This window comes from Aspergillus pseudonomiae (genome assembly GCF_009193645.1).
Source record: "Aspergillus pseudonomiae strain CBS 119388 unplaced genomic scaffold BDV37scaffold_129, whole genome shotgun sequence".
NCBI lineage: Eukaryota > Fungi > Ascomycota > Eurotiomycetes > Eurotiales > Aspergillaceae > Aspergillus > Aspergillus pseudonomiae.
In genome coordinates this window covers 26053-52749 of record NW_022476121.1, presented here as the reverse complement: position 1 = coordinate 52749, position 26697 = coordinate 26053, and the positions used below count along the sequence as shown (strand labels likewise).

At 48.8% G+C, this 26697-nt stretch overlaps 6 protein-coding genes across 6 annotated transcripts; 3 read left to right on the top strand and 3 right to left on the bottom strand.

The window, feature by feature from the left end:
• Positions 1-1576: 1576 nt before the first annotated feature.
• BDV37DRAFT_288799 (uncharacterized protein) lies at positions 1577-4157 on the bottom strand (the record flags this gene model as incomplete). The annotated part of the gene is made up of 4 exons (XM_032088328.1): positions 1577-1661; positions 1708-3390; positions 3446-3925; positions 3988-4157. The coding sequence occupies 4 exons, from the start codon at positions 4155-4157 to the stop codon at positions 1577-1579; spliced, it is 2418 nt and encodes an 805-aa protein (XP_031935460.1).
• Positions 4158-5898: 1741 nt separating this feature from the next.
• On the top strand, positions 5899-14227 carry BDV37DRAFT_276372 (armadillo-type protein; the record flags this gene model as incomplete). Its single annotated transcript, XM_032085552.1, has 13 exons — positions 5899-6134; positions 6214-8725; positions 8776-9055; positions 9111-9298; positions 9353-9532; positions 9591-10001; positions 10808-10886; positions 10982-11442; positions 11509-11693; positions 11742-13606; positions 13683-13834; positions 13891-14008; positions 14064-14227. 13 exons carry the CDS (start codon positions 5899-5901, stop codon positions 14225-14227), a joined length of 6831 nt encoding a protein of 2276 aa, XP_031935459.1.
• A 1806-nt stretch (positions 14228-16033) lies between these two features.
• Positions 16034-17049, bottom strand: vip1 (putative actin cytoskeleton protein (VIP1); the record flags this gene model as incomplete). Its single annotated transcript, XM_032088327.1, has 3 exons — positions 16034-16724; positions 16825-16911; positions 16967-17049. 3 exons carry the CDS (start codon positions 17047-17049, stop codon positions 16034-16036), a joined length of 861 nt encoding a protein of 286 aa, XP_031935458.1.
• A 478-nt stretch (positions 17050-17527) lies between these two features.
• Positions 17528-18597, bottom strand: BDV37DRAFT_288795 (uncharacterized protein; the record flags this gene model as incomplete). Its single annotated transcript, XM_032088326.1, has 3 exons — positions 17528-18199; positions 18256-18329; positions 18384-18597. 3 exons carry the CDS (start codon positions 18595-18597, stop codon positions 17528-17530), a joined length of 960 nt encoding a protein of 319 aa, XP_031935457.1.
• Positions 18598-19281: 684 nt separating this feature from the next.
• On the top strand, positions 19282-21320 carry BDV37DRAFT_264101 (uncharacterized protein). The gene has a single exon (XM_032083634.1). The coding sequence runs from the start codon at positions 19672-19674 to the stop codon at positions 21271-21273; it is 1602 nt and encodes a 533-aa protein (XP_031935456.1). The 5' UTR covers positions 19282-19671; the 3' UTR covers positions 21274-21320.
• A 684-nt stretch (positions 21321-22004) lies between these two features.
• On the top strand, positions 22005-26681 carry BDV37DRAFT_264100 (carbamoyl-phosphate synthase (glutamine-hydrolyzing) CPA2). The gene is made up of 3 exons (XM_032083633.1): positions 22005-22742; positions 22975-26030; positions 26093-26681. Exons 1-3 carry the CDS (start codon positions 22379-22381, stop codon positions 26198-26200), a joined length of 3528 nt encoding a protein of 1175 aa, XP_031935455.1. The 5' UTR covers positions 22005-22378; the 3' UTR covers positions 26201-26681.
• The last annotated feature ends 16 nt before the right edge of the window (positions 26682-26697 follow it).

Genomic DNA, 26697 nt, shown 5'->3' with positions numbered 1-26697 from the left:
AACCACTGTTATTATGTACTCCGTAGTGTGGCGACATATTGGTACCACATTGGTACTGTACATTGGCCACCTGGTATGTACATACATACCAAAGAAGCAAAGCCGAGGAAATTTCCTACTTCTTTTGTTTCCTTGCCTTTCAGTCTATTTTCTTTGTTTTCCTTTTCACCGTTCTCCTTTTGGAATACCGCAGCAATGCCGCCTCATTCTTGGCCTTTTTTTTTTTTGCGGCTTCTGTATCTTATCTACCCGCCCCTGTGATGCATCGTAAACGCTAGCTGTTTCTAGAAGTATCTCAACAACCCAACACTTGTATCATTTAGGACTTGCCAAACACCTATTGTCTAGTAGGCCTCGTCATTGAAATAATGCGTCTCACTCTGATTCAATGGAGTCGAATTGTCTCTTCTAGGCGCAGAGACACCGTCGAGTGTGCAAAACAAACTCGCCTCAGGCGTGTATATATATACTAGAGAACGGGGACGTTTTTATTTCAAGTCAAGCCAACCAGAAAGTACCAGATACACCCATGCTGTTTTCGATAACGCGACCCCTATTCTTCTTTGTTTGCACAGCACAAATGTAGGAAAACGAGAAAATAACAAAAGGGAAGTATTGACGAGTAGCGCTACATTTTTTACAGCATCATAGTATACCTAAACATACAATGGGAGCACAAAGACAAGAAAGTCTATAGACTACACTTCTAACTGTAGGAAACCAATGATGCTTCTTGCCTCAATGAAGTCAAAGTCGCCTCCCTAGAGAATAAATTCCAGATATGTCGACATTGAACTGTTAGAATGTGAAATGCCTCGCACAAGTGGCGACAAGTGTTGGTTAGCATTGCCGTATACCTTAGGAATACGATCCATCTAAGAACCTTAATTTGACACTGCTGAGGATGTGCGCTATTTCTTCCTAGGGGGCCAGTTATCGATGGAAAAGTGCCCTCCGATTATATTTTAACTTTGGATGTGAACAATACCTACAATGTTCCCATTAGGGCTATCTTTCGTATACCTCTAGGTCAAAAGTCTACCGTCTGCTAGAGGTCAGGACGCAATTACTTTGACCATCTTTCACATCGCACGAATCGAGCAGATACACGGAACTTTTGACATAGAACTATAACTATCCTTGCATATACTGCGACCCATCTCCTTTCCCAAACTCCTGAAACCAAATGCAACGAGACAAATGAATCAACTATGCACAAATGGATGCCTCTGAAGATAGCGAGTAGAGCGACTCCTTAACTGAGCTAGGAGATGAAGTAAACTTGGCGAGTAAAGGAAAGAAGGAAGAGAAAGAGAAAGAAGCGAATGTAAAAAAAATGGTATCTCCAAGATATCATGATGCGAGAGATCGCACATCAAGCCCAAACTCGAAGACGGAGGAAATAATAACAAAATGAACACCAACACCGTCAACTATACTCCTCTCCCGTTGCCACCATGAATCCTTTCACAGAAAGGTTACCGGATCATACTAATTCAACATTAAGCGACGTCAAGTTTGGAAGTGAAAAGTCATAGCCTAGCTGCGCAAGAAGACCTTGAAACAGGATGTTGTTCTAGCGGTAATTGACAACGGGGAATGTCTTCCGGTCCCCAATGTTAAGTTGGTATTCGAATATACCATCGACAGTTGCGACGTACCTATGCAAGTCAGTATTGTCATCGTCAATGTACGCCAGAAACCTACAATGTTCTGCCGTCTGCACCCCACCCAATTCCAGCAGTACTCCCTGGCTCCTGGTCTCTGTGTCCAACTCCCAAACTGCGGTCTGGAAGCTCGTTTAAGATACTCCTGATCCAGCGAGGAGAGCGGCTGTTGTCAATGCCTAATATTTGCTGCCGATACCGCGGGTGGTTTCGAGTATGTGTTTCATTGACCACTTGTCTTTGTCGTCGAAGGCGCTCTGCCGCCACGTTGGTTCGCAGTTCTGTATTTGATACGCGTAGAGGTTCGTGTCGGGTACCAGTCGGATTGTCTTGTCTCTCAGTATGTCTGTGCCCGGAACGGGATCGCTGATGGTCCCGTGGCCGTGGTATTGACTCTACAGGGGCCGTGGAGTAGTCCAAAGTGGCGGACGGGCGCCCCAAAGTCCCATAATTTCGATTTCCTACGCCCGCTTCGTTACCACTAGAACTACTCTGATCGCTCGACGAGTCTGCAGCACGCTGACGAGTGTCGGATACGATCGATTGTATCTCGGACGGGGAAGCAGTCCAACTGAGTGTAATGCTTGGCTGCGGTTCTATGTTTGAGCCGCCCGCCTCCGGAGTTCGATTGAGTGTTTCGGGGTTGCCCTGGGATAGGATAACAGAAGCTTGACGTCTAGCATTGTGTCTGCGTTCACTGGCTCCTGGCTGCGCTGAGGAGCCGTCCCGCGGCGTGTCCTGGAGCGAATCCCCATGGCGAAGGGGCGAAGTGGGACGAGAAGTACGATTGGACACATCTGTGGAACCTTGGAAGCGCAAACGGGGTGCAGGATGCGGAGGAGCATTGGCTCTGGCTCGCCTCTCTGCCAAACCCTCTTCCAGCCTTGAGGTCCAGCGAGCTGTGTTCAGAAACTCTACGATTAACCTCTCCCTTTCGGTGAGATCCTGTAACAGAGCATCACGCAATGGTGGATTGTCGGACGCTTCCCCACCCAATTCATTTGGCGGAGTGTCGATGGATCCCAGGGCGGCCCGCTGTCCTGCATCTGCTCTGGATCCTGGGCTGGACCGGCCATCAGTTTCAAGTTCTAAACCCACCGATTCGTCCAAGATGGGCTCAGTACGAATTTCCTCGATCTCAGGATCATTCCTGTCCAGATGGATGATCTGCCTGCGTAGAAAACCCTGGCGAACATCTGCAATTCCAGCCCGGCCCTTGTCTTCGAGCCACACCAAGAGGTCCCACGGCTCGGGCGCAAAAGTCATACAGCGCACAGCACCACCATTGCAACAAAGCCTTGAAGAATTGAAATGACATATTATCGAGCTCTTCTCATTTGGTTCATGGGTAATATCCCGAAGCGTTTTAACATCAAAAACAGTGATAACCCCGGATTGAGACCCAATGGCACACAGTCGACTAAACTGGGAGAATGCAACAGTAAAACAGCAACCATCATCGATCCGAGTACCGATATCCATTTCAATGGAACGGAGAGGATCCCAGTTCCAGCCTGTAAGCTTTTCACCGTTCGTTGTTAGGACGGTTGTATCGAAGTCGCGGGTAATATCGTAGAAATACGCGCGGGTTTCATCACCAACTGCAGCTAGGATGGTAGAGTCTGGTGAGACGATCGCATAATTCATGCATGCTGGGTGATTGAGGACCTTGAGAACCTTCGAACGGGTTAGAGAATAAACGGTGACCGACTTGTCATTATTACTGGCAGGTTTCATCAGCACGTTAGTGGTTTGACGGTAGGATGTGACCGCAATACCTGAGAATGATGATGTCCTCATCCGCTAAGCCTTTTCCATCACCAGGTAGCCGGTGGATAGTCACGGAGTTCACGATGCTGCCACCAAACTTATGCAGCTGGACACCCGGCAGCTGCACGTGGTCGGCTTCCTGTATTGAATCCGGTTCGTCGCCAGAAAACCAGGATTGGGAGATTCTTGTAGGCGCACCAAGATCAATCGGCAAGGCACTGTCAACATCTAAAGGTTCAGAAGTTGATGTATCCTCCTGTACACGCACTCCCCGGTCGGAAATCCTGATTAAAGCACATTCACCATTGTCTGAACCTCCAACCGCGATCCAACCGTAACCCGCAGCAAGACATTTCGGTTCGAACGGGATAACAGCTAGAGTCTCTCGTTTTTGCGATGATATATGAATTATATATATGACTCTGTCGACGACAACGTAAATCCTATCGGGGTCAGCGGTGCTGATATAGTTTCGCAGTTGTTGATGGCTAAATGGTCGTTAGTTCAAGTCAAGCGTGCGACCGAGTTGCGCTAAGTCTAGGACACTTACAAATTTGGGATCTTAAAGGGAAAGAAGCGTCGCTTTTTCGGAAGGATTAGAGACTCGGTCGAATGGTACCTAGAATCGCAGTGCAGCGCGTTAGTAGACGGCGGAGCATAGGTATACATCATACTCGTTGGATGGGGAAAGACCAACGAAAGCGCAGAATCCGTAGTCATGGTGAGAGGTCGAGGCTAGACTAAGGTGACATCGTTGGATGTATTGATTCCCATGTGGTAGCGGCGTTGCAAGAATGACGGAGGGAAGGGTCGCTATAGAGGCGAAGGTGAACAGAGCTGAAAGGGATAAGGCCGCTGAGTCGTCAACGTGGAAGTAGAGGAGTGGTACGAACGCAATCGGAGAATGGTATGCCGAGTTATTCGTATGAGAATGTTTCAAACAGTTGGGTAGGAAGCGATAGCTCGATGTAGTTAAGTGAGCTCTCAGCCTAAGTAGTAAGAGATCACCGCTCTTACTTGACAACCTTGTACTCCAGTGCGATCATGACTTTCGGCGGGAGTCATGGGCGGATGACGTAAGACTTGACACAAAGGCTTTTGGCGGTCGATCCGGGGAATGCGGTCGAGAGCGTCAAGTCCGGACTCGGAGTCCAAGCATTCCCTTCTACTAAAGGAACGTTTTTTTTATCTTTGAATTGTTTAGTTCGATTTGAATTTGGACGCACGCGGTAGTCTTTTTCTATTTGTGGTCTTTTTTGTCTTCTTTTCTATCCTAATGGTTAAATACAGAGAACGACACAAGAATACTAGTACTAAATTCTTACAACTTTCTTTGATTTGCAAAGTACGCAGTAATATTGACCACACATGATCAACTACCTAAATCTACTAGTACTAGTAGCTAGGTGTTGCTGCCTCAGGTTGAGGTAATATCGTGATCCTTCACCTATACGAGGCTTCTATAGTTCGTCCTGGATTTTTGATAGTACCCATGCTGGTTGATTCAGAGTACTCTTAGTATATCTGCTATTGCTTCGCCTACACAGTTCTGCTGTTCGGCTTCGCTCTCCCTGTACTTGATCATATTCCACCAAGTTGTTAGTAAGATGATCTTGAGATCTCATGCATGCTTAATAAGCTCGCCGATGTGGACTTGAGTACATTTACGGTTACCTCCGTATTCCTTTCTGCCAAGTAGAGCTAATATCGTATGTTTTCCATCTTCATCCTCAGGGATGTGTAACAGGGTTAGGGACGGGTAGAACAATACCATTCTTTCAGCTACTGTTTGGTTGGCTCTGGTTGTATACGTGCCGTGCTGTATTGCCATGCATGTCAAGGTTAGCTTTTAGTTAGAAAGAATATCTCCCTCTGAAATATCTAGATACAATGCTACTGAGTAGCCAATCTGTTGGACAAATTGGAGAAATTTTTTAATATTGCATAGAGGTGGGCATTAAAATCCACTTACTGAGTAGGCCTGTCCGACTTACTGTATGTACCCCACTATGGAGGGGAAAAGAAAAAAAAAAAAGAAAATCCAAAATTAACCAACAAGAAATTGCCAGCAAAATACTAAAAGAGGGTAGCAAGGGTTTTGTACCCATTTTATACTAAATATATCTACCAGATCGATATGTAGTCTGAAGAGTAGACATGGGTTTGGCCTAAAATCCATTAATGTCCCCACACGACGTCAGCGTTTGTGTGTTCCGCCGCTAAACACCGCCAACGAATGAGGTACCTTTCTTTCTTCGCACCTCAACCTGTGAATGTTTGAACATTCTTGGTAAATATTGCAGGCACCGGTGACAGTACGTTGCTCCACTACAATAGCAGCTACTTACAACCAATTTGTGCCTAACGCAATATTTAAACGATTGTTGGGAACCAATACGGTCCAGTACTTACCAGCTCCTCAGATAGGCATTTCTGGGACAGTCACTTCTACCGTCCCCCAATGGCGCAAACAGAAGCTCTCGCTGCGACTCTCGCTGAGCTTAACCTGAGTGCACAGGGTCTTAGCGGGTCAGCTTTTGATGAGCGACTTGCAGAAGAACAAAGTGGCCAATATCAGAATCGGGGTCCTCGGCCAAGAGCCCGCCAAAATGCCGAAGATCTTATTAAAGAGCTGGAGGCCGACTTCCTTACGCCATCATCTCAATTTAGCCCCGAGTGGCTGAATCGTTTACAAAGGTTTGAGACACCACTTGCCATATGTCATCTTTTGTTCGATGTCCCACCCTGGCCCTTCCGTCCGCTGACAGTTCTGCAGACGATGGGATGTGTCGACAGACTACAAGGATCTTTTTGAGGTCGCACCGACCCAAACACGAACTATTGTTCGTTTCGACCGTGAAGGCCTAGAAGGGCGTGTTACTGGCTACCATGAAGTTACGGTTCCTGCCACCAGTGCAAATGCAAAGAACTCAACATCTCTGCTTCGTCGACCAGCTGGTCGCGCAGATTTCGTTAGGGGCGCCGCTGGGTTCTTTCCCTTCGCGCCAGGTGGACTTGATGGTGTTGAGGCTATCGCTGAATTGGAATCTGAAGCCCAGGCAACAGATAGCTCGAGACCAGGTGGCAAGCAATCTGACCTTGACCGGATCATTAACTTCGGCGCTGAGGGTGGCCTCCTAGAAGTCGCTCCAGGGTTCAGTCGTGGCCTCAAATTCGAGGTAGCAAAATCCAAAGAAGCTGCTGAAAATGATCAAGAAGTCGAACATGTCCTCCAGCAGGAGGAAGCTGATCTTCCAGTTGAAAAGGACGACACGGCTTCAGATGTTGGAGGAGTGAAGATTGAAGACGACGAGCTGAGCGGAGATGAGGAGGATATAGATTCATTACTGCCGGTTGAGTTCCCCGCACTGGAACCCCGTGCTCCTCTGTTATCAGCTGTCCAGAAGAAGGGTGGCAGGGAATGGGCTCACGTTGTGGATGTTAACAAAGACATTCCCAATTTCAGCGAGCTTGTGCCGGATATGGCTAGGGAGTGGCCCTTTGAACTGGACACTTTCCAGAAAGAGGCTGTCTACCATTTGGAGAGCGGTGATTCCGTTTTTGTCGCAGCGCATACGTCAGCTGGAAAGACAGTTGTTGCTGAATATGCTATTGCTTTGGCTGCCAAGCATATGACCAAGGCTATCTATACATCGCCCATCAAGGCTCTCAGTAATCAGAAGTTTAGGGATTTTAGGACTACATTTGACGATGTTGGTATCCTTACGGGTGATGTCCAGATCAATCCAGAGGCAAGCTGCCTGATCATGACCACTGAAATCCTCCGAAGTATGCTTTACCGTGGAGCAGATCTGATTAGAGATGTCGAGTTTGTGATCTTTGATGAGGTACATTATGTCAATGATCTCGAAAGAGGTGTCGTTTGGGAAGAAGTGATCATCATGCTTCCTGAACATGTCACACTGATTCTCCTATCTGCTACGGTCCCTAACACCTATGAATTTGCCTCTTGGGTTGGCCGCACGAAGAAGAAGGATATCTATGTTATTTCGACTGCGAAGCGACCTGTTCCACTCGAGCATTACTTGTGGGCTGGTAAAGATAAGTTCAAAATTGTGGACTCAAATAAGCGGTTCCTCGAAGGCGGTTGGAAAGAAGCAGATAACATTATCTCTGGCAGAGATAAGATCAAAGCTCAAAAAGCTGCTGAGGCTCAGGCTCAGTCCCAAGCTCAGAGAGGCGGCCAGCAGGGAAGAGGGCGCGGCCAAGCTCCTGGCAGAGGGGGCCCTCGCGGCAATTCGCAGCGTGGAGGTGCCCAACGCGGAGGTGGTGCTCAGCGTGGCAGAGGGCAGCCAGCTAACAGGGGTACCGGGAACATTGCTCGTACAGGAAGAGGTGGTGGACGGACAACAGCTGCCCAGGATAAGACTGTCTGGGTACAACTTGTCCAACATCTCCGCAAAGAAAATCTGCTCCCTGGTTGTATTTTCGTGTTCTCCAAGAAAAGATGCGAGGAGAATGCCGATTCACTCTCAAACCAGGATTTCTGTAATGCATCGGAAAAAAGTCTTACCCATATGTTTATCGAAAAGTCACTTACCCGCCTGAAGCCCGAAGATAGGACGCTCCCACAGATACTTCGTCTTCGCGACTTGCTAAGCAGAGGAATTGCTGTTCATCATGGAGGTCTCTTGCCCATTATGAAAGAGATTGTTGAGATCCTGTTCGCAAAATCATTGGTTAAGGTTCTTTTCGCCACGGAGACGTTTGCTATGGGACTGAATCTGCCAACTCGTACAGTGGTTTTCTCGGGGTTCCGTAAACACGACGGTAAAGGCTTCAGGAACCTGCTACCGGGTGAATATACCCAGATGGCTGGCCGTGCTGGGCGAAGAGGCCTTGATACAGTCGGCTATGTGATCATTACTAGCACTGGTAAAGACGAAGCGCCTCCTGCCGGTGCTTTGAAGCAGATGATCCTTGGTGAACCAACCAAGCTTCGATCCCAATTTAGGCTTACTTACAATATGATTCTGAACCTCTTGCGTGTTGAGGCTTTGAGGATTGAAGAGATGATCAAGCGCAGTTTTAGTGAAAATGCCACGCAGGCTTTGCTTCCAGAGCATGAGAAACAGGTTCAACTATCAGAAGCCAGCTTGGCTAAGATTAAGCGTGAACCGTGCGATATCTGCGACATCGATCTCGTGGCTTGTCATAATGCAGCCATGGAGTACGGAAAGCTAACAAGTGAGCTGTATGTTGGGTTGCTCGCCTCCCCTGTTGGGAAGCGTCTCTTTGTGCCCAAGCGGCTGGTGGTTTACAGGAAGGTACGTTGAGCATCTTAATCACCTGATCTTCATTTCTAAATTTTCCTCAGGATGGATATCGGACGGCTGGTATTGTTGTTCGGGAAGGGGTTGGAGGAGGGCCCACGCCCACCGTACAGATTCTTGAAATCGGCAAACTAGGCGGCAGGCGTCATCCAAGTGATATACTTCCCTTCCTTCCTAAATTCCGACATCTGTTTCAGACTCTACCAACCCGTGGAGCTGATATGACCTTAAAAGTTTGCAAGATACCACTCTCCGATCTGGAGTGTCTCACCAATACTATGGTGAAGTTGACTGGTCCAACATGGTATCTCAATATCAAGAAGGGTAAGTGGAAAATGGACATATGGCTACAAAAAGTGCTAACGAGCTGAAAACACAGAGGCCATTAAATATGCCGACAAAGAGCTGCATAAATACTGCGCATCGTGGATGAGCACCGCTTGGGACGAAATCGATTGGACTCGAATCAAAGAGCTACAGGTGAGGGACATACTAGAAAAGCGACAGGCTCAGGCAACAATTGCCGAGTCCTGCAAATGCTTGCAATGCCCAGACTTCTTGAAACATGTAAGTGACCACTCTGTTTCCGAAAAGCGGATAACACATGCTTACATCAAGCAGTTCGAGATGCAACACGATGAATGGCAAGTCAAAGAGAACATTTCGCAGCTGAAGCAATTGATGTCCGATCAAAATCTTCAGCTTTTGCCGGATTACGAACAACGTATCCAGGTACTGAGAGAACTAGGGTTCATAGATGAACAGTCTCGTGTACAGCTAAAAGGCAAGGTGGCATGTGAGGTAGGTTTGGTAACTCGATGAAAGAGGTCGTGGTCTTTTTTACTAACAAATGGGTCAGATTCACTCAGCTGATGAGCTTGTCTTGACTGAATTGGTCCTCGAGAACGTCTTGGCTGAATACGAGCCTGAGGAGATCGTTGCACTTCTATCCGCCTTTGTATTCCAGGAAAAGACCGAGAATGTTCCTACATTGACACCGCGCTTGGAAAAGGGCAAGGAAGCCATCGTTAAGATTTCGGAGAAGGTGAACGACTTCCAAATCCAATACCAGGTCATTCAGTCTAGTGAAGACAGCAATGACTTTGCCAGTCAACCACGATTTGGTCTGGCGGAAGTCGTCTACGAATGGGCTAAGGGAATGTCTTTCAACCGCATCACTGACCTCACCGATGTGATGGAAGGTACCATTGTACGAACCATTACTCGTCTGGACGAAACATGCCGGGAAGTGAAGAATGCGGCGAAGCTGGTTGGAGATCCATCATTATATACCAAAATGCAACAGGCACAGGAGCTGATCAAGAGGGATGTGATTTTTGCGGCGTCGTTGTATATGTAGTTAGACCAAGAGGTTCAACTAAGGTTCATCACCACGTGGGGTGTCAATCTTATTTTATTTTATTTATTTATATTTCTTTTTGTCTGTCTGTTTCTCTGTTTGAATTTCAGGTGCAAAAATGCCCTTTTTCTATCCTCATACAAAGAGGCATGTTATCTACTTCACCATAAAGACAGTCGAGAAAATTAATTGCATCCAGCCTTTCTGCCGGCAAAACCGATGGGAACCTTGGGCCCTTAAAGCTAGTCTGGGAATTCTCCTTTCCTTTCCGGGGCAAAATGTTCAGGAGCAGCAAAAAATTCTCTTACCGCGCGTGGCGGCGAGCCCTCTGATTAGCTGCCATAGGCGCGGGGCCGGCACCGCTTGAAAATCCACGAGAAAAACCAAACCAAACCCAACAAACCCAATGTGCACTTTTGCACTTTCTTACTACAACATCTCCCCGCGACATAACTCTCTCGGCCCCTTTCCCTCTAACGGGCCTCTTACTACGTGACGGGGCACTTCTGATTCGGAATACGATTTCTGTTTGCTGGGGGTTTGCTGCTGTTGGTGCGATATGGATGTTACAGCTCTTCGGGACCGCATACAGTCAACGCTCGACCCAAATGCGGATAATCGCCGTCAGGCTGAGATAGATTTAAAATATGTATGTGGAATACTTTTGGATGGATTTGATTCTGGCCTATACTCATACCACTATCCGACTATCGTAGGCTGAGACACAGCCCGGCTTTATAAATGCGCTTTTGGATATTTTGCAAGGGGAACAAAATAATGCCGTCCAACTGTCGGGTACGTTTTTGTCAGCCGGATTTTTTCCCCTCCCCTTCGCCCTTGCTTCATATGATCTATGAAGTACAATCTAACACAAAAATGGTTTTCTGTAGCCGGTGTTTACCTGAAGAACCGAATTACTCGTGGCTGGTCTTCCGTCGAAGAAAACCCACAGCGCACACCGATTCCAGAGGGGGAGAAACCGGGCTTCCGTGAAAGGTTGATCCCGGCCTTGGTATCAACGCCCCCGAACGTTCGCGCACAGCTTGTCCCACTTCTCCAAAAGATTCTCCAGCATGACTTCCCCGAGCAGTGGCCGGGTTTCTTGGATATCACCCTCCAGTTGTTAGGCACCAACGATGCAAGCTCGGTCTATGCTGGCCTGCAGTGTCTGCTGGCCATCTGCCGTGTGTATAGATTCAAGGCTGGTGAGAAGAGGGAGGAGTTTGATAAGATTGTCGAGCATACGTTCCCTCAGCTACTTAACATCGGCTTGAAGCTTGTCGATGAAGAAAGTTTGGAGGCTGCTGAAATGCTCCGAATTGTCGTCAAGTCCTACAAACATGCCATCTATGTGGGTGAACCGGACTTCGAAAACGAAATTATGAACATTGGATCGGAGCTGACTGAGGATGTATAGTTCGAGCTCTCGCCGTTCCTGCAAACACACCAAGCGACTGTCGACTGGTGCACACTGTTCCTCAGAGTTATCGCCAAGGATCCTCCGGCAAACTCCATGTTGGAATCTAAGGAAGAGAGGGAGCTCAACCACTGGTGGAAATGTAAGAAGTGGTCCTACGCTAACTTGAACCGTCTCTTTATCAGGTGAGTATTCTGCGTCAAGAGAGATTTAGCACTTCCTAACTTTCATAGATACGGAAACCCCACTACAATGACCAAGTCGAGCACGCCTGATTATACCCAGTACGCCAAGAACTTCATCGCCACTTTCGCCCCGGAAATTCTGAAGGGATATCTGCAGGAAATCGATAAGTGGGTTTCCAAGGGCCAGTGGCTTAGCAACCCTGCCCTCGCCTACACTTTGGTCTACATGGAAGAATGTGTCAAGCCGAAGGCGATGTGGGACCACCTCAAGCCACACATGGACAACTTGATCGCTCATTTTATCTTCCCCATCCTTTGCCAATCCGACGAAGACATCGAATTGTTCCAGACCGACCCCTCCGAGTATCTCCATCGTAAGCTAAACTACTACGAGGAGGTGTCCGCGCCTGACGTTGCAGCAACGAACTTCCTTGTTGCTCTCACGAAGAACCGCAAGAAACAGACATTTTCGATCCTTACGTTCGTCAACGGCGTCGTCAGCAAGTACGAGGCTGCTCCGGATGACCAGAAGCTTCCCAGGGAGAAAGAAGGCGCTCTGCGGATGATTGGTTCGTTGGCTTCAGTGATCCTTGGCAAGAAGAGCCCTATTGCGGATCAGGTTGAATACTTCTTTGTCCGTCACGTCTTCCCTGAATTCCGCAGTCCCCACGGTTTCCTCAGAGCTCGCGCATGCGACACTTTGGAGAAGTTTGAGCAGCTCGACTTCCAGGATCCCAACAACCTTATGATCATCTATCGCAATATCCTTGAATCGATGACTGATCCTGAACTTCCTGTAAGGGTTGAAGCGGCCCTTGCTTTGCAACCCCTCATCCGCCACGATATTATCCGCACTTCGATGCAGCAGAACATTCCTCAGATCATGCAGCAGCTTCTCAAACTCGCCAATGAGGTCGATGTGGATGCCTTGGCCAATGTTATGGAAGATTTTGTTGAAGTGTTCTCTGCTGAGCTCACTCCATTCGCTGTGGCGTTGAGTGAGCAGCTCCGTGACACATACATGCGTATTGTTGGTGAACTTTTGGAAAGAAACGCCGCGAAGGGCGATGATGAATATGGTGACTTCTTGGATGATAAAAGTATCACTGCCCTGGGTGTCTTACAAACTATTGGAACCCTCATTCTCACTCTGGAGAGCACCCCTGATGTCTTACTGCACCTTGAAACTATCCTCATGCCTGTGATCAGCATCACACTTGAGAATAAGCTATACGACCTCTACAACGAAATCTTTGAGATTATCGACAGTTGCACCTTCGCATCTAAGTCCATCTCGCCCACTATGTGGCAAGCATTCGAGCTTATTCACAAGACCTTCAAAGCGGGTGCGGAATTGTACCTAGAGGACATGCTGCCCGCACTTGACAATTATGTCGCATATGGCTCTCAGATGATGGTTCAGAACCCAGCATACCTGGCGGCTGTTGTTAGTATGGTCGAAGACATCTTCCGCGATGAGAAGGTTGGCGGTGTGGACCGGATCTGCGGTTGCAAGCTAGCAGAGACTGTGATGTTGAACCTGCGTGGCGGCATTGACCAATACATTCCTCTATTCATTGAGTTGCCTATGCGCGTGCTCGACGCTGACGAGGCAAAGACCAAGTCCTACCGCATCCATCTCATCGAGATGGTGATTAACGCTATCTACTATAACCCTCTTCTCAGTCTTCAAGTTCTGGAGGCTAAGGGCTGGACGAACAAGTTCTTCAGCGCCTGGTTCTCCAACATCGACAACTTCCGCAGAGTTCATGACAAGAAGCTCTCCATTGCAGCAATTACCTCACTTCTGACCTTGAATGCTGGTGATGTTCCCGCGAGCGTGCAGCAAGGCTGGCCTAGGTTGCTTCAGGGAGTGACCAGACTTTTCCAGACACTACCTGCTGCGCTTAAGAGTATGTTGCTTCCCCTACCTCGTTGAGATATCAAACTTACCCTATACAGGCCGCGAAGATGCAACTAAAGAGTCAGACTTTGCCTTCGACGACGAGGATGACGAAGGTGATGAGGACAACGACTGGGATGGAGAGATTGAGTGGACCGACCAAGATGAGACCGAGGGTGGCCCTGAGGGCGATGTTCAAGATGAGAGTGCCGCATACCTTGATTTCTTGAATAAAGAGGTGAGCTATCTCATGCGCTAACGCAGTTGAATCTCATTGACTGACTGGATACTTAGGCCCAGAAGTTCGGCTCCTTTGCGGATGATGATGAGGATGATTTGGACGAAGAAAGCCTACTCGAGACGCCATTGGACAAGGTCGAGCCGTATGGCCTATTCAAGCACGTCTTCCTGGGTATGTATCATCCATATTCCAGGTTTCGAAACGCCTTTAGCTAACTGTGTTGCAGGTCTTCAGCAGGAACAGCCGCAGCTCTATGAGAACTTGACGAAGATCTTGACTGCGGAGGAGCAGCAAGTGCTGCAGGCTGTCTTCCATGAAGCCGACGCCAAGGCTTTGGCTGCTGCCAATGCGGAAGCTGCTGCGGCGGGGATCCAGACCAACGGAAATTAGAAATATAAAAGAACTAAAAGAAGCCAGCAGGTCGACGAAATGAACCAGTTGACTTCTGTTGGATGCCGATGACGATATAAAAGATGCTAATCCAGTTTTGAATGTCTGTTTTGGAGCAGCTTTCACCTTTTGAAATATCTCAGGTCGCCGGTCTAGTGGAGCGACAGGCTGGATACGCTATAACGCCTTTTTCTTTTGTTTCTTTTGTTGTTTAGATCATTTCCTTTTTCTTGACGCAATCACTACGGCTGTCTTTGGTTGTTGTTTCCTCCGAATGTCCCCAAAAGTCTTCTCTTCACTATTCCTCATTCCAATTGTACTCCACGCATTCACAAACACTGATATCCCCAATTAATTCTGTCAGTTGACCGATGCCCACATTCAGATGACCAAAATCATCCAAATTCATGCTCGGGGGATGATCCAAGACAGTCAGTCTTAAAGAAAGAAATATCAACACGAACCGGAAATCATCTCCGGAGCGGATTCAATACTTTATTCGATTCTCGCATGTTACATAGATCACGTGGTATGATAAGCAAACAGAACAAACAACATGACGTATGACGCCATCGCAATCTCCATCCAGACATGAACCAGGTAAACATTTGATATTGCACAACCTTCTTTGAGTTCATGGCCTGGATCTCATGTAGTACGCCTTTCACGGTGTAAAACGTTCTGCCAAATGGCGAAACTCAGGGCCATCGAGGATAATGTCCCTCGAAATCAGATACCCAACTTGCAACACCGGTGTACACTAACATCCAAACCCAGCAGTAGAACCAGATAACCAGATACCACCAGACAGACGTCATCATGATGATACAGCAATTATGGCATCATGGAGCCCAGACCCTATAGACAGGTACTTAAACACCAAATCCTCACTTCCCAGATCGGTCCTTCCAGCCAACAATTCCCCCATTCATCTTACCGACCTAAAATCCAAAATCCAGGCACAGTATGCAACCCCTTTCCACCCCCAAATGTCCACAAAATCTAACCTTACAACCTTTCTAGAATACCTCCACATAAAACTTCCTCTCTTCTTTACAATCAAACGTTAAAAAAATGTCCGCCCCCAACGCCGGCCGCCAGTCTCCTCCCCCCGAGCGCCAAACTGGCGCCCAGCAACAGGACCCCGTTGCTTCAGGACACACCCAGCATGGCATCCATGGAGATTCCAAGGGAGCCTCCGAGGACACTAAGTTCCATGGACTCAGTAGTAACCCGAAACATCCTTTGGAGGATATTGAGGCGAAGAAGTTTGCGAAGGGGCCGGGGAATTAATAGACTGGTTGACCTTTCGTTTTGAATGGGGTTTATCATGTATGATGTTGTTTACATATTTGTAATTTTCATGACTGGGTTTTACAGTGAATATATTGAATAACTGTGTTAGAAAGAGCTTTTTTTTTTTACTTTCTTCCTTTGATTTTCTTTTCTCTATTTAGTTGTGTGTGTGCATGTCTGTTTTAAACTTTTAAATCTGGTTCCATATTGAAAGGGCCATAAGGTACTCAATTTATTGTACTTCTGCCACATAAGTTTAATCTGTACTATGTCTACTTTGCTGTGATTCGTAGGCCTTGCATGAATCGTTATTTCTGTAGATCATTGCATTGGCATTCTGCAGCTGGGTACTAAGCACAGTGGTATTCGAAGAAGAACTGATTAGGGTAGTAGGTATTTGACAAAAGCCTGTTCCAGACAGCCTGTTCAAAAACGCACACCAGAATACAGGAGACAACAGCAGAACAAATCAGAAAGCATCCCAGTTTAAATTCAGTACATCGTAATTCATTATGCCTTAGGTTCGGCAGGAGCCGCGGTTCCAGCGGGCTGGCTCACCGCAGGAGCAGGTTCAGCGGGGGCAGTTGGGGCAGCAGGAGCCGCAGGAACCGCAGGAGCAGCAGTTGCGGGGACGGCACCAGAGGCCTCTGCACCGCCGGCAGCCGGCACCTCACCCTCATGAGTAGTCTTACCACTCTTCAGGTCCGCCAAGCGCCTGGCCTCAGTGTGGATGTCTCGCACCTGCTTATCGGTCTGGGCGTAGAAATCGCGAAGCTTTTGACCCGAGGGTGTGCCAAGAGCTTTTTCGAAGTATGAGTGAAGACCATGCCAACCAGTGGCAGCCTTGTCACTCAGCTTGTAGCTTTCATCAATTCCTCTGGCGCGGTCCGTGGCTTTGTACTTCTGATCAAAGTTGCTCAGAGCCGAGGTAAAGCGGCTGGAGAAACCGTGCTTCTGGTCGAGGGCAATAGCCTTCTGGATTGCGTTGTCGCTCAGTACATAGCCGTGAGCAAGGTACTCGGCGAAAATTCGGGACTTGGGCTTGTCTTCCTGCGCGATTTCATGGTGGTTCTCGTCCCTAGCCTCTCCTGCACTGGCTGCCTGGGAACCGGCGATGTCGTCGAGAGTCTGGGCAGCCTGGACGTGCACTGCAGAACCTCCCAGCTGGGTCTGATCCAGAAGCAAGGCAGTCTTGGCAGCTCTAAAGCCATAGTCAGCGTAATTCATTCAAGGTCATCATCTTTCAAAGCTCGCATGGGTGGACTATAAGAGTCAACGATTGAGTGCGGGGTAAGACTTACGCTTCTTTCTCGAAAGTCACTGTGGCGGACTTGGGAGCATCTGGCTCACCAGAGACGGGGGTCACGGAGATGGAGGTAATCTTGCCACTATAGAATGGTCAGTCCCGTCGAAGGCCTGGAGACATAAGGAGTGTGCTCTTACCAGAAGCTAAAGAAGTCCTGGACTTCCTTCTCGGAAGTGTTGGACGCGATGCCCGAGACATGGACTGTGCTGCGTTCAGACATGGTGACGATGGAATGTGGTTTTAAGTGGAAGATATATCAGGATCGGTATATCAAGAGGGGTACAATTGAAATAATCGAGAGGTATGAAATAATTGCCCAGGGGAGAACAATTCAGGAGTATTTATTTTGGCGCAGCAGTCGAGCCACAGATGACGTGTGGGAGAGGGGCACCTTGCACAGCCACAGTGGGGAGTCGTCATCAACATGTGACGGCGAGTAACTATGATGTGGATGGCTGGTGCTAGATGGCAGAAGTATTTTCCGGGAAAAAGAAAAAAAAAAAAAAGACCAAAAAAAGTAGTATGGCTATTCTTGAATAGCGGGTCGGCGGGTAATAGCAAATTGAGTAGAAGGAAAGGTGCGAGCGAAAGCGAGTAGACTAAGCACTTATCGAAAACCATTACCTGTTCCTGGATCCATCTAGGACCCTCCTCCCTATCTAAATAGATAATCACCCAACAAAGGTCTCTTCACTGCCTCAATTGGTGCCATCCCCTGCTTTTACAGAGGTTTTATCCAATGCATCTGTAATAGCTGTAATGGATCCGGATATTACTTGAGCTGTCGCATCCGGCTCCCGTTCACGATGTTTTCGAAGAACGAGCTCGAGATCTCGAACACGCCGCCGGAGTCCTTCATTTTCCCGTTTGAGTATCTCCAATTCCCCTCGTTGCCGTGCTATCTCATCCGGGCGGGATATGGAAGTAGTTCGGGACCGTTGCTGAGAGAGCGAGTTACGATGGGGGAACGGGTACGGTCCGGACACATAATTCGAGAATTGGTCACTTTGTGACTGCTGTGCTGATGCAGGAGACAGTGGCAGCGTTCCTTCTGACTGTCGTGAAGAGGTAAACGATGGCTCTCGACTCCGACCCGGACGGGCAGACGACAAAGGAACATCTCGCGATGGAGTGATCGCAGCACCGCTTCCTGCTCTTGAGCCCTGGACGGTTGGGATGTATGAGGAGCTCAAGCTTGACGAGGAACGGTGGCGTCGTGATGCAGTGGGGTGCGTTGAGGAAGATAAGTAGGAGGAAGCCTGCAGGGTATCTGACGGGTCGTTGAGGGTGGTAGATGTTGAGGAAGTTGTCGATGCTACCGAGGCTGTTTGTTGTCGTAGGAGGGACAGCTCTCTTGATAGACGATTAACCTTTGAGCTCAAATCAGTACGGATATGCGACTTTATGGGCTGCGAAAAATGAATACCATTGCCTCTTGTTCTTGTTCAAGCATGGAGTGGATGTCGGACGGCGTAAGAGGCTTTGGATGTCTCAGTGGACCTTGATGTAGTTCAGCTGGAGTGTTCCAATCTAAAGAGAAAAAGGGCAGCTTACCGGACGCCGATCTTACGCTGCCATGATCATTGCCTCCAGGCCCAGAACTCCCTGTATATACAACCGGCGCAAGTGGGAGAGCAGGAGGACTCATTACTTGCGACGGACGTCGAGAAGAGATGGCCGACGGTGTAGTGACTGGTTGCATCGCCGTTGCAGCTCGGGGCCGTGATCTTGGAGTAGAAATGGACACGGAGGCCAAGTCTGGTGCCATTTTTCAAAGGATTGTGATGGATCACGAAATTGGGAGGGATAGAAAGAGGACAAGAAAGTTGAACGATGAATTCATTCAGGTAGAAGCGAAGGGGGTAGATATTACCCTTTCAAAAAGAAAAGAGCAAAGAGACTGACTATATATGAAAATTGACGACCAGAGAAATCCCCTCCCCCCCTTGATTGGGATTCCAAAGGGTCAAAGCATACCAAACCCCAGGACCACTGTTTTAGGACTACAGAAGAAAAAATTCCCAGCCAAATACCTTAGTAACAGTGTACATGCATGAGACCTATCAACAATGCAACATCGAGCTCTGGCAATGTTTTCCGCCTGTCTGATGATGGAAGAAGCGCCAGTTCTCGATTCTTGGTCGTGTAAGAGTTAGTAGTATTTCTATAATTCTCCTCCGAAGCTTTACTTAATCACTCATTGGCACGAAACAATGAAACGACAAGGGTTAAGGATCCTTGAAACCGTTGCCCGAAGATCCGAACCATAGCACAATTATTGATTTTGGTTGGTTGCCAAAATCCACTAATCTGGAGCGTAACCTTTGTTTACAGTCAATTATCTCCAGAGAAGAGGGGTACGGTGGTACCGGGGTCTATTTTCGTGAGGATGACCTTACTGCTAATATTAGACAACCAAAGTGGGTGATTCTCAAAGTCGTTGATGTATATATTTTTTTGTCTGCCTTTTCCTTTCTCGAGCATGTTGAAACCAACCGCACATCTGCGAGGCGAGAAGGCTTCTTAATTTAGAACAATTCACCTCACACCGTATCGCTCCACAACCCCATATAATTCGATGAATTTATACAACGTAAGTAGTACGAATGTGTGCGGTCATTCTGTATGCAGCAAACACCCGAAACCTTGGCCATCAATCACGTGAATCTCTGAATCGTGGGCATTGGCTTACCTAATATCGAGGGGGATCATCAAGCAAACAAGAGAAACAAACAACTTGAATCCGGGGTACTAGATATCAGGACTGTCAACAAGAATTGATTTCCACCTCGACGTTTCAGATTCGGCGCTGGACCTCCACCGCCCATACTGACTCCCGTCCATGGCCCATCCTAATGACGACTCCGCTATCCCTGCGCACATTCCTGCCTTCGCAAAACCGCTTGCTCCTTACATCAAAAGTCGCCAGGAAGCCCTACGCATCCGACAAGTCCTAACCTCCTACCTCCGGTCACAAATTACGTTTGCCGATGATAACCCAGATCATCCAAATATCCATGCCCGATCTCATCTCTCGTTATGCGTACCTCAAGATGCTGTTGTCGATGTCAAGCGTATCCCGTCAGAATTGACGGGATTAAGAAAGGAATACCTCCAAGCATTACAGGCAAATGTGAATGCAAGGAAGGAGTACCGTTCGGTGTCTGAGAGGTATACTTCCAGAATGCCCCAGAGTCAACCTAATGGTGGCGTCGACACACATCCCGTTGATCCCAACTCAGAACTCCAAGCCTATCTTGAACTGCTCCGCAACCGTCGCCAACATGCGAAGCTCCAAGTTTTTCAGCATTATCTGGAAGAGCTTAAAAAACGAGATATAATGAAACCGGAGGACTTCGATAGGGTAGGATGTCGCAGCCAACAGCCTGCCCTGCCGCCAGATTTGGAAGAAGGTCAAAATGGATGCACCCCCGAGGATGGAATCGAAGGCTTGATGCATAATCTTGAAAGGGCTGTGGTACGCGCGAGGAACCAGCTAGAGAGAGAAAAGAGACTACTTGAAGAGCTGAAGGCGCAGCACGAGACCGAGGTTGGTTCTGACAACGATGGGATTGCCTCTGGCGCGAAGGCCACTGCACTACAGCGAACCCGAGATGTCTTGGTACAATGGGTCGAGGAAAAGCTGGTGAGTGTTGGGAATAATGAGGATGATCTTGTGCAGGAATTGCCTCCCGAGGAAATCGAGAAGTCGGCTCGTTTGCTGGAAGACCAGAAAGCACAGATCGCAGAACAGTATGCCGCCTACGTTGATGCTCGCAAGCGTCTTCTTGATGCAGCCTCTAGGGCGTGCCAACCCATCGGTACCAGCTCTGTGAAACCTGAAAGTCGCCCTACAGAGAAACGAAAATCTACTTCCGAGGAAACGCCCACCTTAGAGCCAGTGGATGTCCTATCTTTCGCCGATGAACAACTCCTCCCACTTTCAAAATGCCAACGGGCACTAGCTCTACAGAAGTTCCAGCTGACTGGAATTCTCGCAAAAGAAAAATCCACGACTCTGCGCATCCTGAATCGGCTGAGTGATGAAAGTCGCCTTCTTCCGGAATACCCAATGCTTGCTCGACAACCACGATTTAAACATGCGGCTGCGGCTATAAACGCCCGTCATGCTGGTACGCCAGTGGAGCCAGTTAAACCAGATGAGGTTATTGCACTAGCTGAAGCATGGGCCTTTGCATCGGAAGCGGCAGGGACGAGTGAGCGGGAAAATGTAGAACGCAGCCTGGAAGAAGGTATCGAAACCGCCCAAGAAGCGGAGCAGGTGTTGCAAGAAGTCTATGATATAGTGAACCAGGATCTAGAGGAGGCGTTGCGGAACAAGGTGGATGAAGATGAGGTAGAGTCACCCAGGTCGCGCGCGAGACCAAGGGCTAAAGGACCATGGATTAAGCTTGATGGACAAATAGGAGTTACGGACCGATAGAGCCATTAGATGGAATAACCTAAGCTAGTCACAACCCTGAACTAAGATAGTACATCTTATCTTGTCAAAGAAATCATAATTCGATGGGAAATAATCGTAGGGGTGGACTTGTGGCAATGTATGCCAACATTGGTTCCAAGAGATAACGTGGGGACTCCGAATGCCGGTGTTCCCGTGCTTAGCTGCCATTAGCGCGGTAGCGAGCGCCCTGTACGGAGTAGCGGAGACACCAATTCAACTGATAGAATCCTGCAAAGAGGGCTGATCTGCAATTTAGTCAAAAAAATTTTTCTGTGCGAGGATTGACAGCCATTGGCCATGGTTTTCAGAGCCATTGAGGGGAGGATTTGGCTGGTCAACCAAGCCATTGATGGTGAGGGTCAATTGCAATGGGTCATGATAAATTATAATCTTCAATATCTCAGACGGCATTATGAGTTATCATTATTCAAGATCCAGCGTCCCCATACCCGGTTCTCCATCGTAGGCCATTGACTCATACAACTAGGCGGAAAGGAGTTAGCGCCGTCAGGAACTAGTGTGTCTAGTGTCCTTTGCAGCTCTGGTCTTTATGATCTCCTGCACTTACCGCAGCCCTTGGATGGACCGCTGATTGGTGGCAGTATCAGGCGGTGGCTCTTCCGCATCCCGATGGGGAAAAGAGACAGAGAAAAAAGACAAAAAAAGCTGCTGGCTCCGCACACCGGAGCTCTTATCGGCCTGGAGGTTGGGGCATTTTCGCGTTTTCGGGGGGTTCCATGTCGTCTATCCTGGTTTCTTGGTGTCTCCAGAAGTGCTCACTGGACTGCATTGACTCATCGCCCAACCAAGACCTTTTTAACCTTTCTTTTCCGCCTTCCGTCTTTTCTTTTAACTTCTTCCCCTCTGACTACTCTATTTTCTTCCCCAACTCCCTGGCCATTCATCCCGTTCTGTCTTTAGTCCTCCCCTGTTGACTGGGTGTGTGGCATAAAGTGGGACAACAGGGTGCCACAAAGGCAGACTCATACAGATCAACGGCAGTAGAGTCCATACGTCGTCTTGGATAGTTCCGGGAATTGACTCTTAGATTCCCCTTTCCCTTCCCATACTAGCGCCGTGCGCAATGGTTCTCTCTACTCGTTGCGGGCAGGCCACGGCCTCCCTCCTGCGTCAGCGCTGTCTGGCTGAATCTCGCCGATCCACACTTGCTCTGCGCCCATTTTCCTCCCAGACTACTGCCCACTCGGCGGCATCAAGTCTCCGGTTGCAGCAGAAGACTCCTTCGCCATGGAGACCACAGCAACTTCGCTCCTTCTCGAGTGCTATCACCCGCCTGGCCTCGGAGTCGACAAATGCTCCCTCCGCTGAAAGCTACCTTGCCAGCGGCATCGTAAAGCCAGGTCGCAATCTGGTCGATGTGAAGAAGGTCCTTGTGATCGGTAGCGGTGGTCTGAGTATCGGACAGGCTGGAGAGTTTGATTATTCCGGTAAGTCATAGAGTCTAGTACATATATATTATCCGAAACGGCCTCGACTGTTGTCTATTCATTGCACCAATTGAATGTTCTCTGCATTCGTGCGAGTACCTATTAAACCATGGCACGGGGGAATTGTATCAAATGGTTGGAAATGAGCGCAGCGACGACCGAGACCCAGTCGGCACGGTTGGAATGTTATACCATAATACCGGCAACTAACGTTGGTTTTCGAACATTATAGGCTCCCAGGCTCTGAAGGCTCTTAAGGAAGCTGGAGTGGAGTCCGTTTTGATCAATCCTAACATCGCAACGATCCAAACCGATCACAAGCTCGCAGATGAAGTTTACTACCTTCCAGTTACTCCTGAATATGTCACATACGTCATTGAGAGGGAAAGACCGGACGCTATCTTCCTTTCCTTCGGCGGACAGACCGCTCTGAACCTGGGTGTGCAGATGAACCGCATGGGTATCTTCGAACGCTATGGTGTGAGGGTTCTGGGAACGAGCATCAAGACCCTGGAGACTAGTGAGGACCGTGATCTTTTCGCCAAGGCACTGAACGAGATCAACATTCCCATTGCCGAGTCCATCGCTGTCAACACTGTTGATGAGGCTTTGAAGGCTGCCGAGGAAGTTGGCTACCCCATCATCGTTCGTTCCGCATATGCCCTTGGTGGTTTGGGTTCTGGATTTGCCAACAACCCCGAGGAGTTGAGGAACCTGGCATCCCGCTCTTTGACCCTTGCTCCTCAGATTTTGGTCGAGAAGTCCCTCCGAGGCTGGAAGGAGGTTGAATATGAAGTTGTGCGTGATGCTGACAACAACTGTATCACTGTTTGCAACATGGAGAACTTCGACCCCCTGGGTATCCATACTGGTGACAGTATTGTCGTTGCTCCCAGTCAGACTTTGTCTGACGAGGAGTATCACATGCTTCGTACGGCTGCCATTAAGATCGTCCGCCACTTGGGTGTTGTTGGTGAATGTAACGTGCAGTATGCCTTGCAACCTGATGGCTTGGACTACCGTGTGATCGAGGTCAACGCTCGTCTCTCGCGTTCTTCCGCCTTGGCATCTAAGGCTACCGGTTACCCTCTTGCCTACACCGCTGCGAAGATCGGTCTGGGCCATACTCTGCCCGAGCTTCCCAACGCTGTGACGAAGACCACTACCGCGAACTTCGAGCCTAGTTTGGACTACATTGTTACCAAGATCCCCCGGTGGGACTTGAGCAAGTTCCAGCATGTCAACCGGGATATTGGAAGCGCTATGAAGTCGGTTGGTGAGGTCATGGCCATTGGTCGTACTTTCGAAGAATCTTTCCAGAAGGCTATCCGTCAGGTTGACCCTCAGTTCCTTGGTTTCCAGGGTGACAAGTTCGAGAATTTGGACGATGTCTTGAAGAACCCTACCGATCGCCGTTGGTTGGCTGTCGGCCAGGCTATGCTCCACGAGAACTACTCGGTGGATAAGGTTCATGAACTGACCAAGATTGACAAGTGGTTCCTCTACAAGCTTCAGAACCTCGTTGACTGCCAGAATGAGATGAAGGAAATTGGCAGCCTCTTCGGCATCCAGAAGGAGACCATGCTCAAGGCGAAGAAGCTTGGTTTCTCTGACAAGCAGATCTCCCTCCTTGTCGGAGCGTCCGAGGACGATGTCCGTGCTCGCAGAAAGAGCTTCGGTATCACCCCATGGGTTAAGAAGATCGATACTCTTGCTGCTGAGTTCCCCGCAGACACTAACTACCTATACACTACCTATAACGCTACTTCCCATGATGTCACTTTCGATGACCATGGTATTATCATCTTGGGAAGCGGTGTCTACCGTATTGGAAGTTCTGTCGAGTTCGACTGGTGTGCAGTTAACGCCACCCTTTCTCTCAAGAACATGGGCAAGAAGACCGTTATGATCAACTACAACCCTGAGACCTACTCTACCGATTTCGACACTGCTGACAAGCTCTACTTCGAAGAACTCAGCTACGAGCGTGTCATGGATATCTACGAACTTGAGACTGCCAGTGGTGTCGTTGTGTCTGTCGGTGGCCAACTGCCACAGAACATTGCCCTTCGCCTGCAGGAGACCGGTGGCGCCCACGTTCTTGGTACTGACCCTGTTGATATTGACAAGGCTGAGGATCGTCACAAGTTCTCTTCGATCCTGGATAGCATTGGTGTCGACCAGCCTGCCTGGAAGGAACTCACCTCGGTTGCTGATGCAGAGCGTTTTGCCGAGTCTGTTGGCTATCCTGTCCTGGTCCGCCCCAGTTATGTCCTGTCTGGTGCTGCCATGAACGTCATCTATAGCCAGGATGAGCTCAAGGAGAAGCTTCTTAATGCTAGCGCTGTTTCCCCTGACCACCCTGTCGTTATCACCAAGTTCATTGAAGGCGCCCAGGAAATTGATGTCGATGCTGTTGCTTCTAATGGTAAGCTCCTGTTGCATGCCGTCAGTGAGCACGTTGAGCCAGCTGGTGTTCACTCTGGTGATGCCACTCTTGTTCTTCCCCCAGCTTATCTCGATGAGTCGGTCATGGGCCGCGTCAAGGAGATAGCCGAGAAGGTTGCTAAGGCCTGGAACATCACTGGTCCTTTCAACATGCAGATTATCAAGGCCGACCAGGAAGGTGCCCAGCCTGAGCTGAAGGTCATTGAGTGCAACCTGCGTGCTTCCCGTTCCTTCCCCTTCGTCAGCAAGGTTCTGGGCACCAACTTCATCGATACTGCCACCAAGGCCCTTGTTGGCCGTGACGTTCCCGAGCCTGTAGACCCCATGGCCGAGAAGCGTGACTACGTCGCTACCAAGGTCCCTCAGTTCAGCTGGACTCGTCTTGCTGGTGCTGACCCCTTCCTTGGCGTCGAGATGTCCAGTACTGGTGAGATTGCTTGTTTCGGTAAGGACTTGGTTGACGCCTACTGGGCATCCCTCCAGTCCACCATGAACTTCCGTGTCCCCGAGCCCGGTGAGGGTATCCTTCTTGGTGGTGACATCAAGAACCCCGCTTTGGCCAAGATTGTTGAATATCTTCAGCCATTGGGCTACAAGTTCTTTGCCGCTAGCCCCTCTGTTAAGGATCACATCGAATCCACTGCCAAGGAAAGTGTTTCCGTGCAGGTGATCGAGTTCCCTAAGAAAGACAAGCGTGCACTGCGCGAGGTCTTCGAGAAGTATAACATCCGTGGTACCTTTAACCTTGCTAAGACCCGTGGCAAGACCCTGCTTGATGAGGACTACGTCATGAGACGTAACGCCGTTGACTTCGGCGTTCCTCTGTTCATGGAGACCAAGGTATGTCAAACACACAACGTCTCTGCCTGCTTTTCATTGATGCTAATTATGTTCCTTTGCAGACTGCTCTCCTCTTTGCCCAGGCCATGAGCGAGAAGCTGCCCCGTGCCGAGGGTATTCCTTCTGAGGTCCGCAGCTGGTCTGAGTTCGCCGGCGGAAAGCTTCTGTAAATCAGCATTGCGATCTTATAACAAAAGTTTTTGTCAACTTAATAATTACCTGATGTTGTTATTTTTTTCAAGGCACGGAATAACCGTCTGGTTTGGCGTAGTGGAGAAGGCTCTACTCTACATTGATAGACTTTTTATTTGGCCTTGACAAGGCCACCTTTGACGGGAAAGGTGGCCATGCTCATGTACTTCGGTGGAACTTCTTGTTTCTCTTTGTTGTTGTTACCCATTTATGATTCCTCCCAGTAGGCAGGCTTTGTGCTTGAGCGAGAAAAGCACCCATGCCCCTCTTCTGAATTGATCGTTACGATTCACTTGTGTATAGTATTTCTGAACTATGTGATCAATACCTCTCTCCTCTGTACCATGCCTTCTTGGTAGTCTTGTTGTATTGTCCCAATTGGGGAGTCGTTCAACGGTCCTTTAACATGAACTGACTAAGCATCGCGGGATTGCCCCAGGTTCACCTTTTAGCTGTGTCTACTATCTCAATCTGC

Bases quoted from the DNA above. Each gene is read 5' to 3' on its own strand.
- BDV37DRAFT_264101 (XM_032083634.1), top strand. From the start codon at position 19,672: ATGGCCCATCCTAATGACGACTCCGCTATCCCTGCGCACATTCCTGCC.
- BDV37DRAFT_264100 (XM_032083633.1), top strand. From the start codon at position 22,379: ATGGTTCTCTCTACTCGTTGCGGGCAGGCCACGGCCTCCCTCCTGCGT. The intron at 22,743-22,974 runs GTAAGTCATAGA...CGAACATTATAG, and splicing joins TGGAGAGTTTGATTATTCCG to GCTCCCAGGCTCTGAAGGCT. The intron at 26,031-26,092 runs GTATGTCAAACA...GTTCCTTTGCAG, and splicing joins CTCTGTTCATGGAGACCAAG to ACTGCTCTCCTCTTTGCCCA.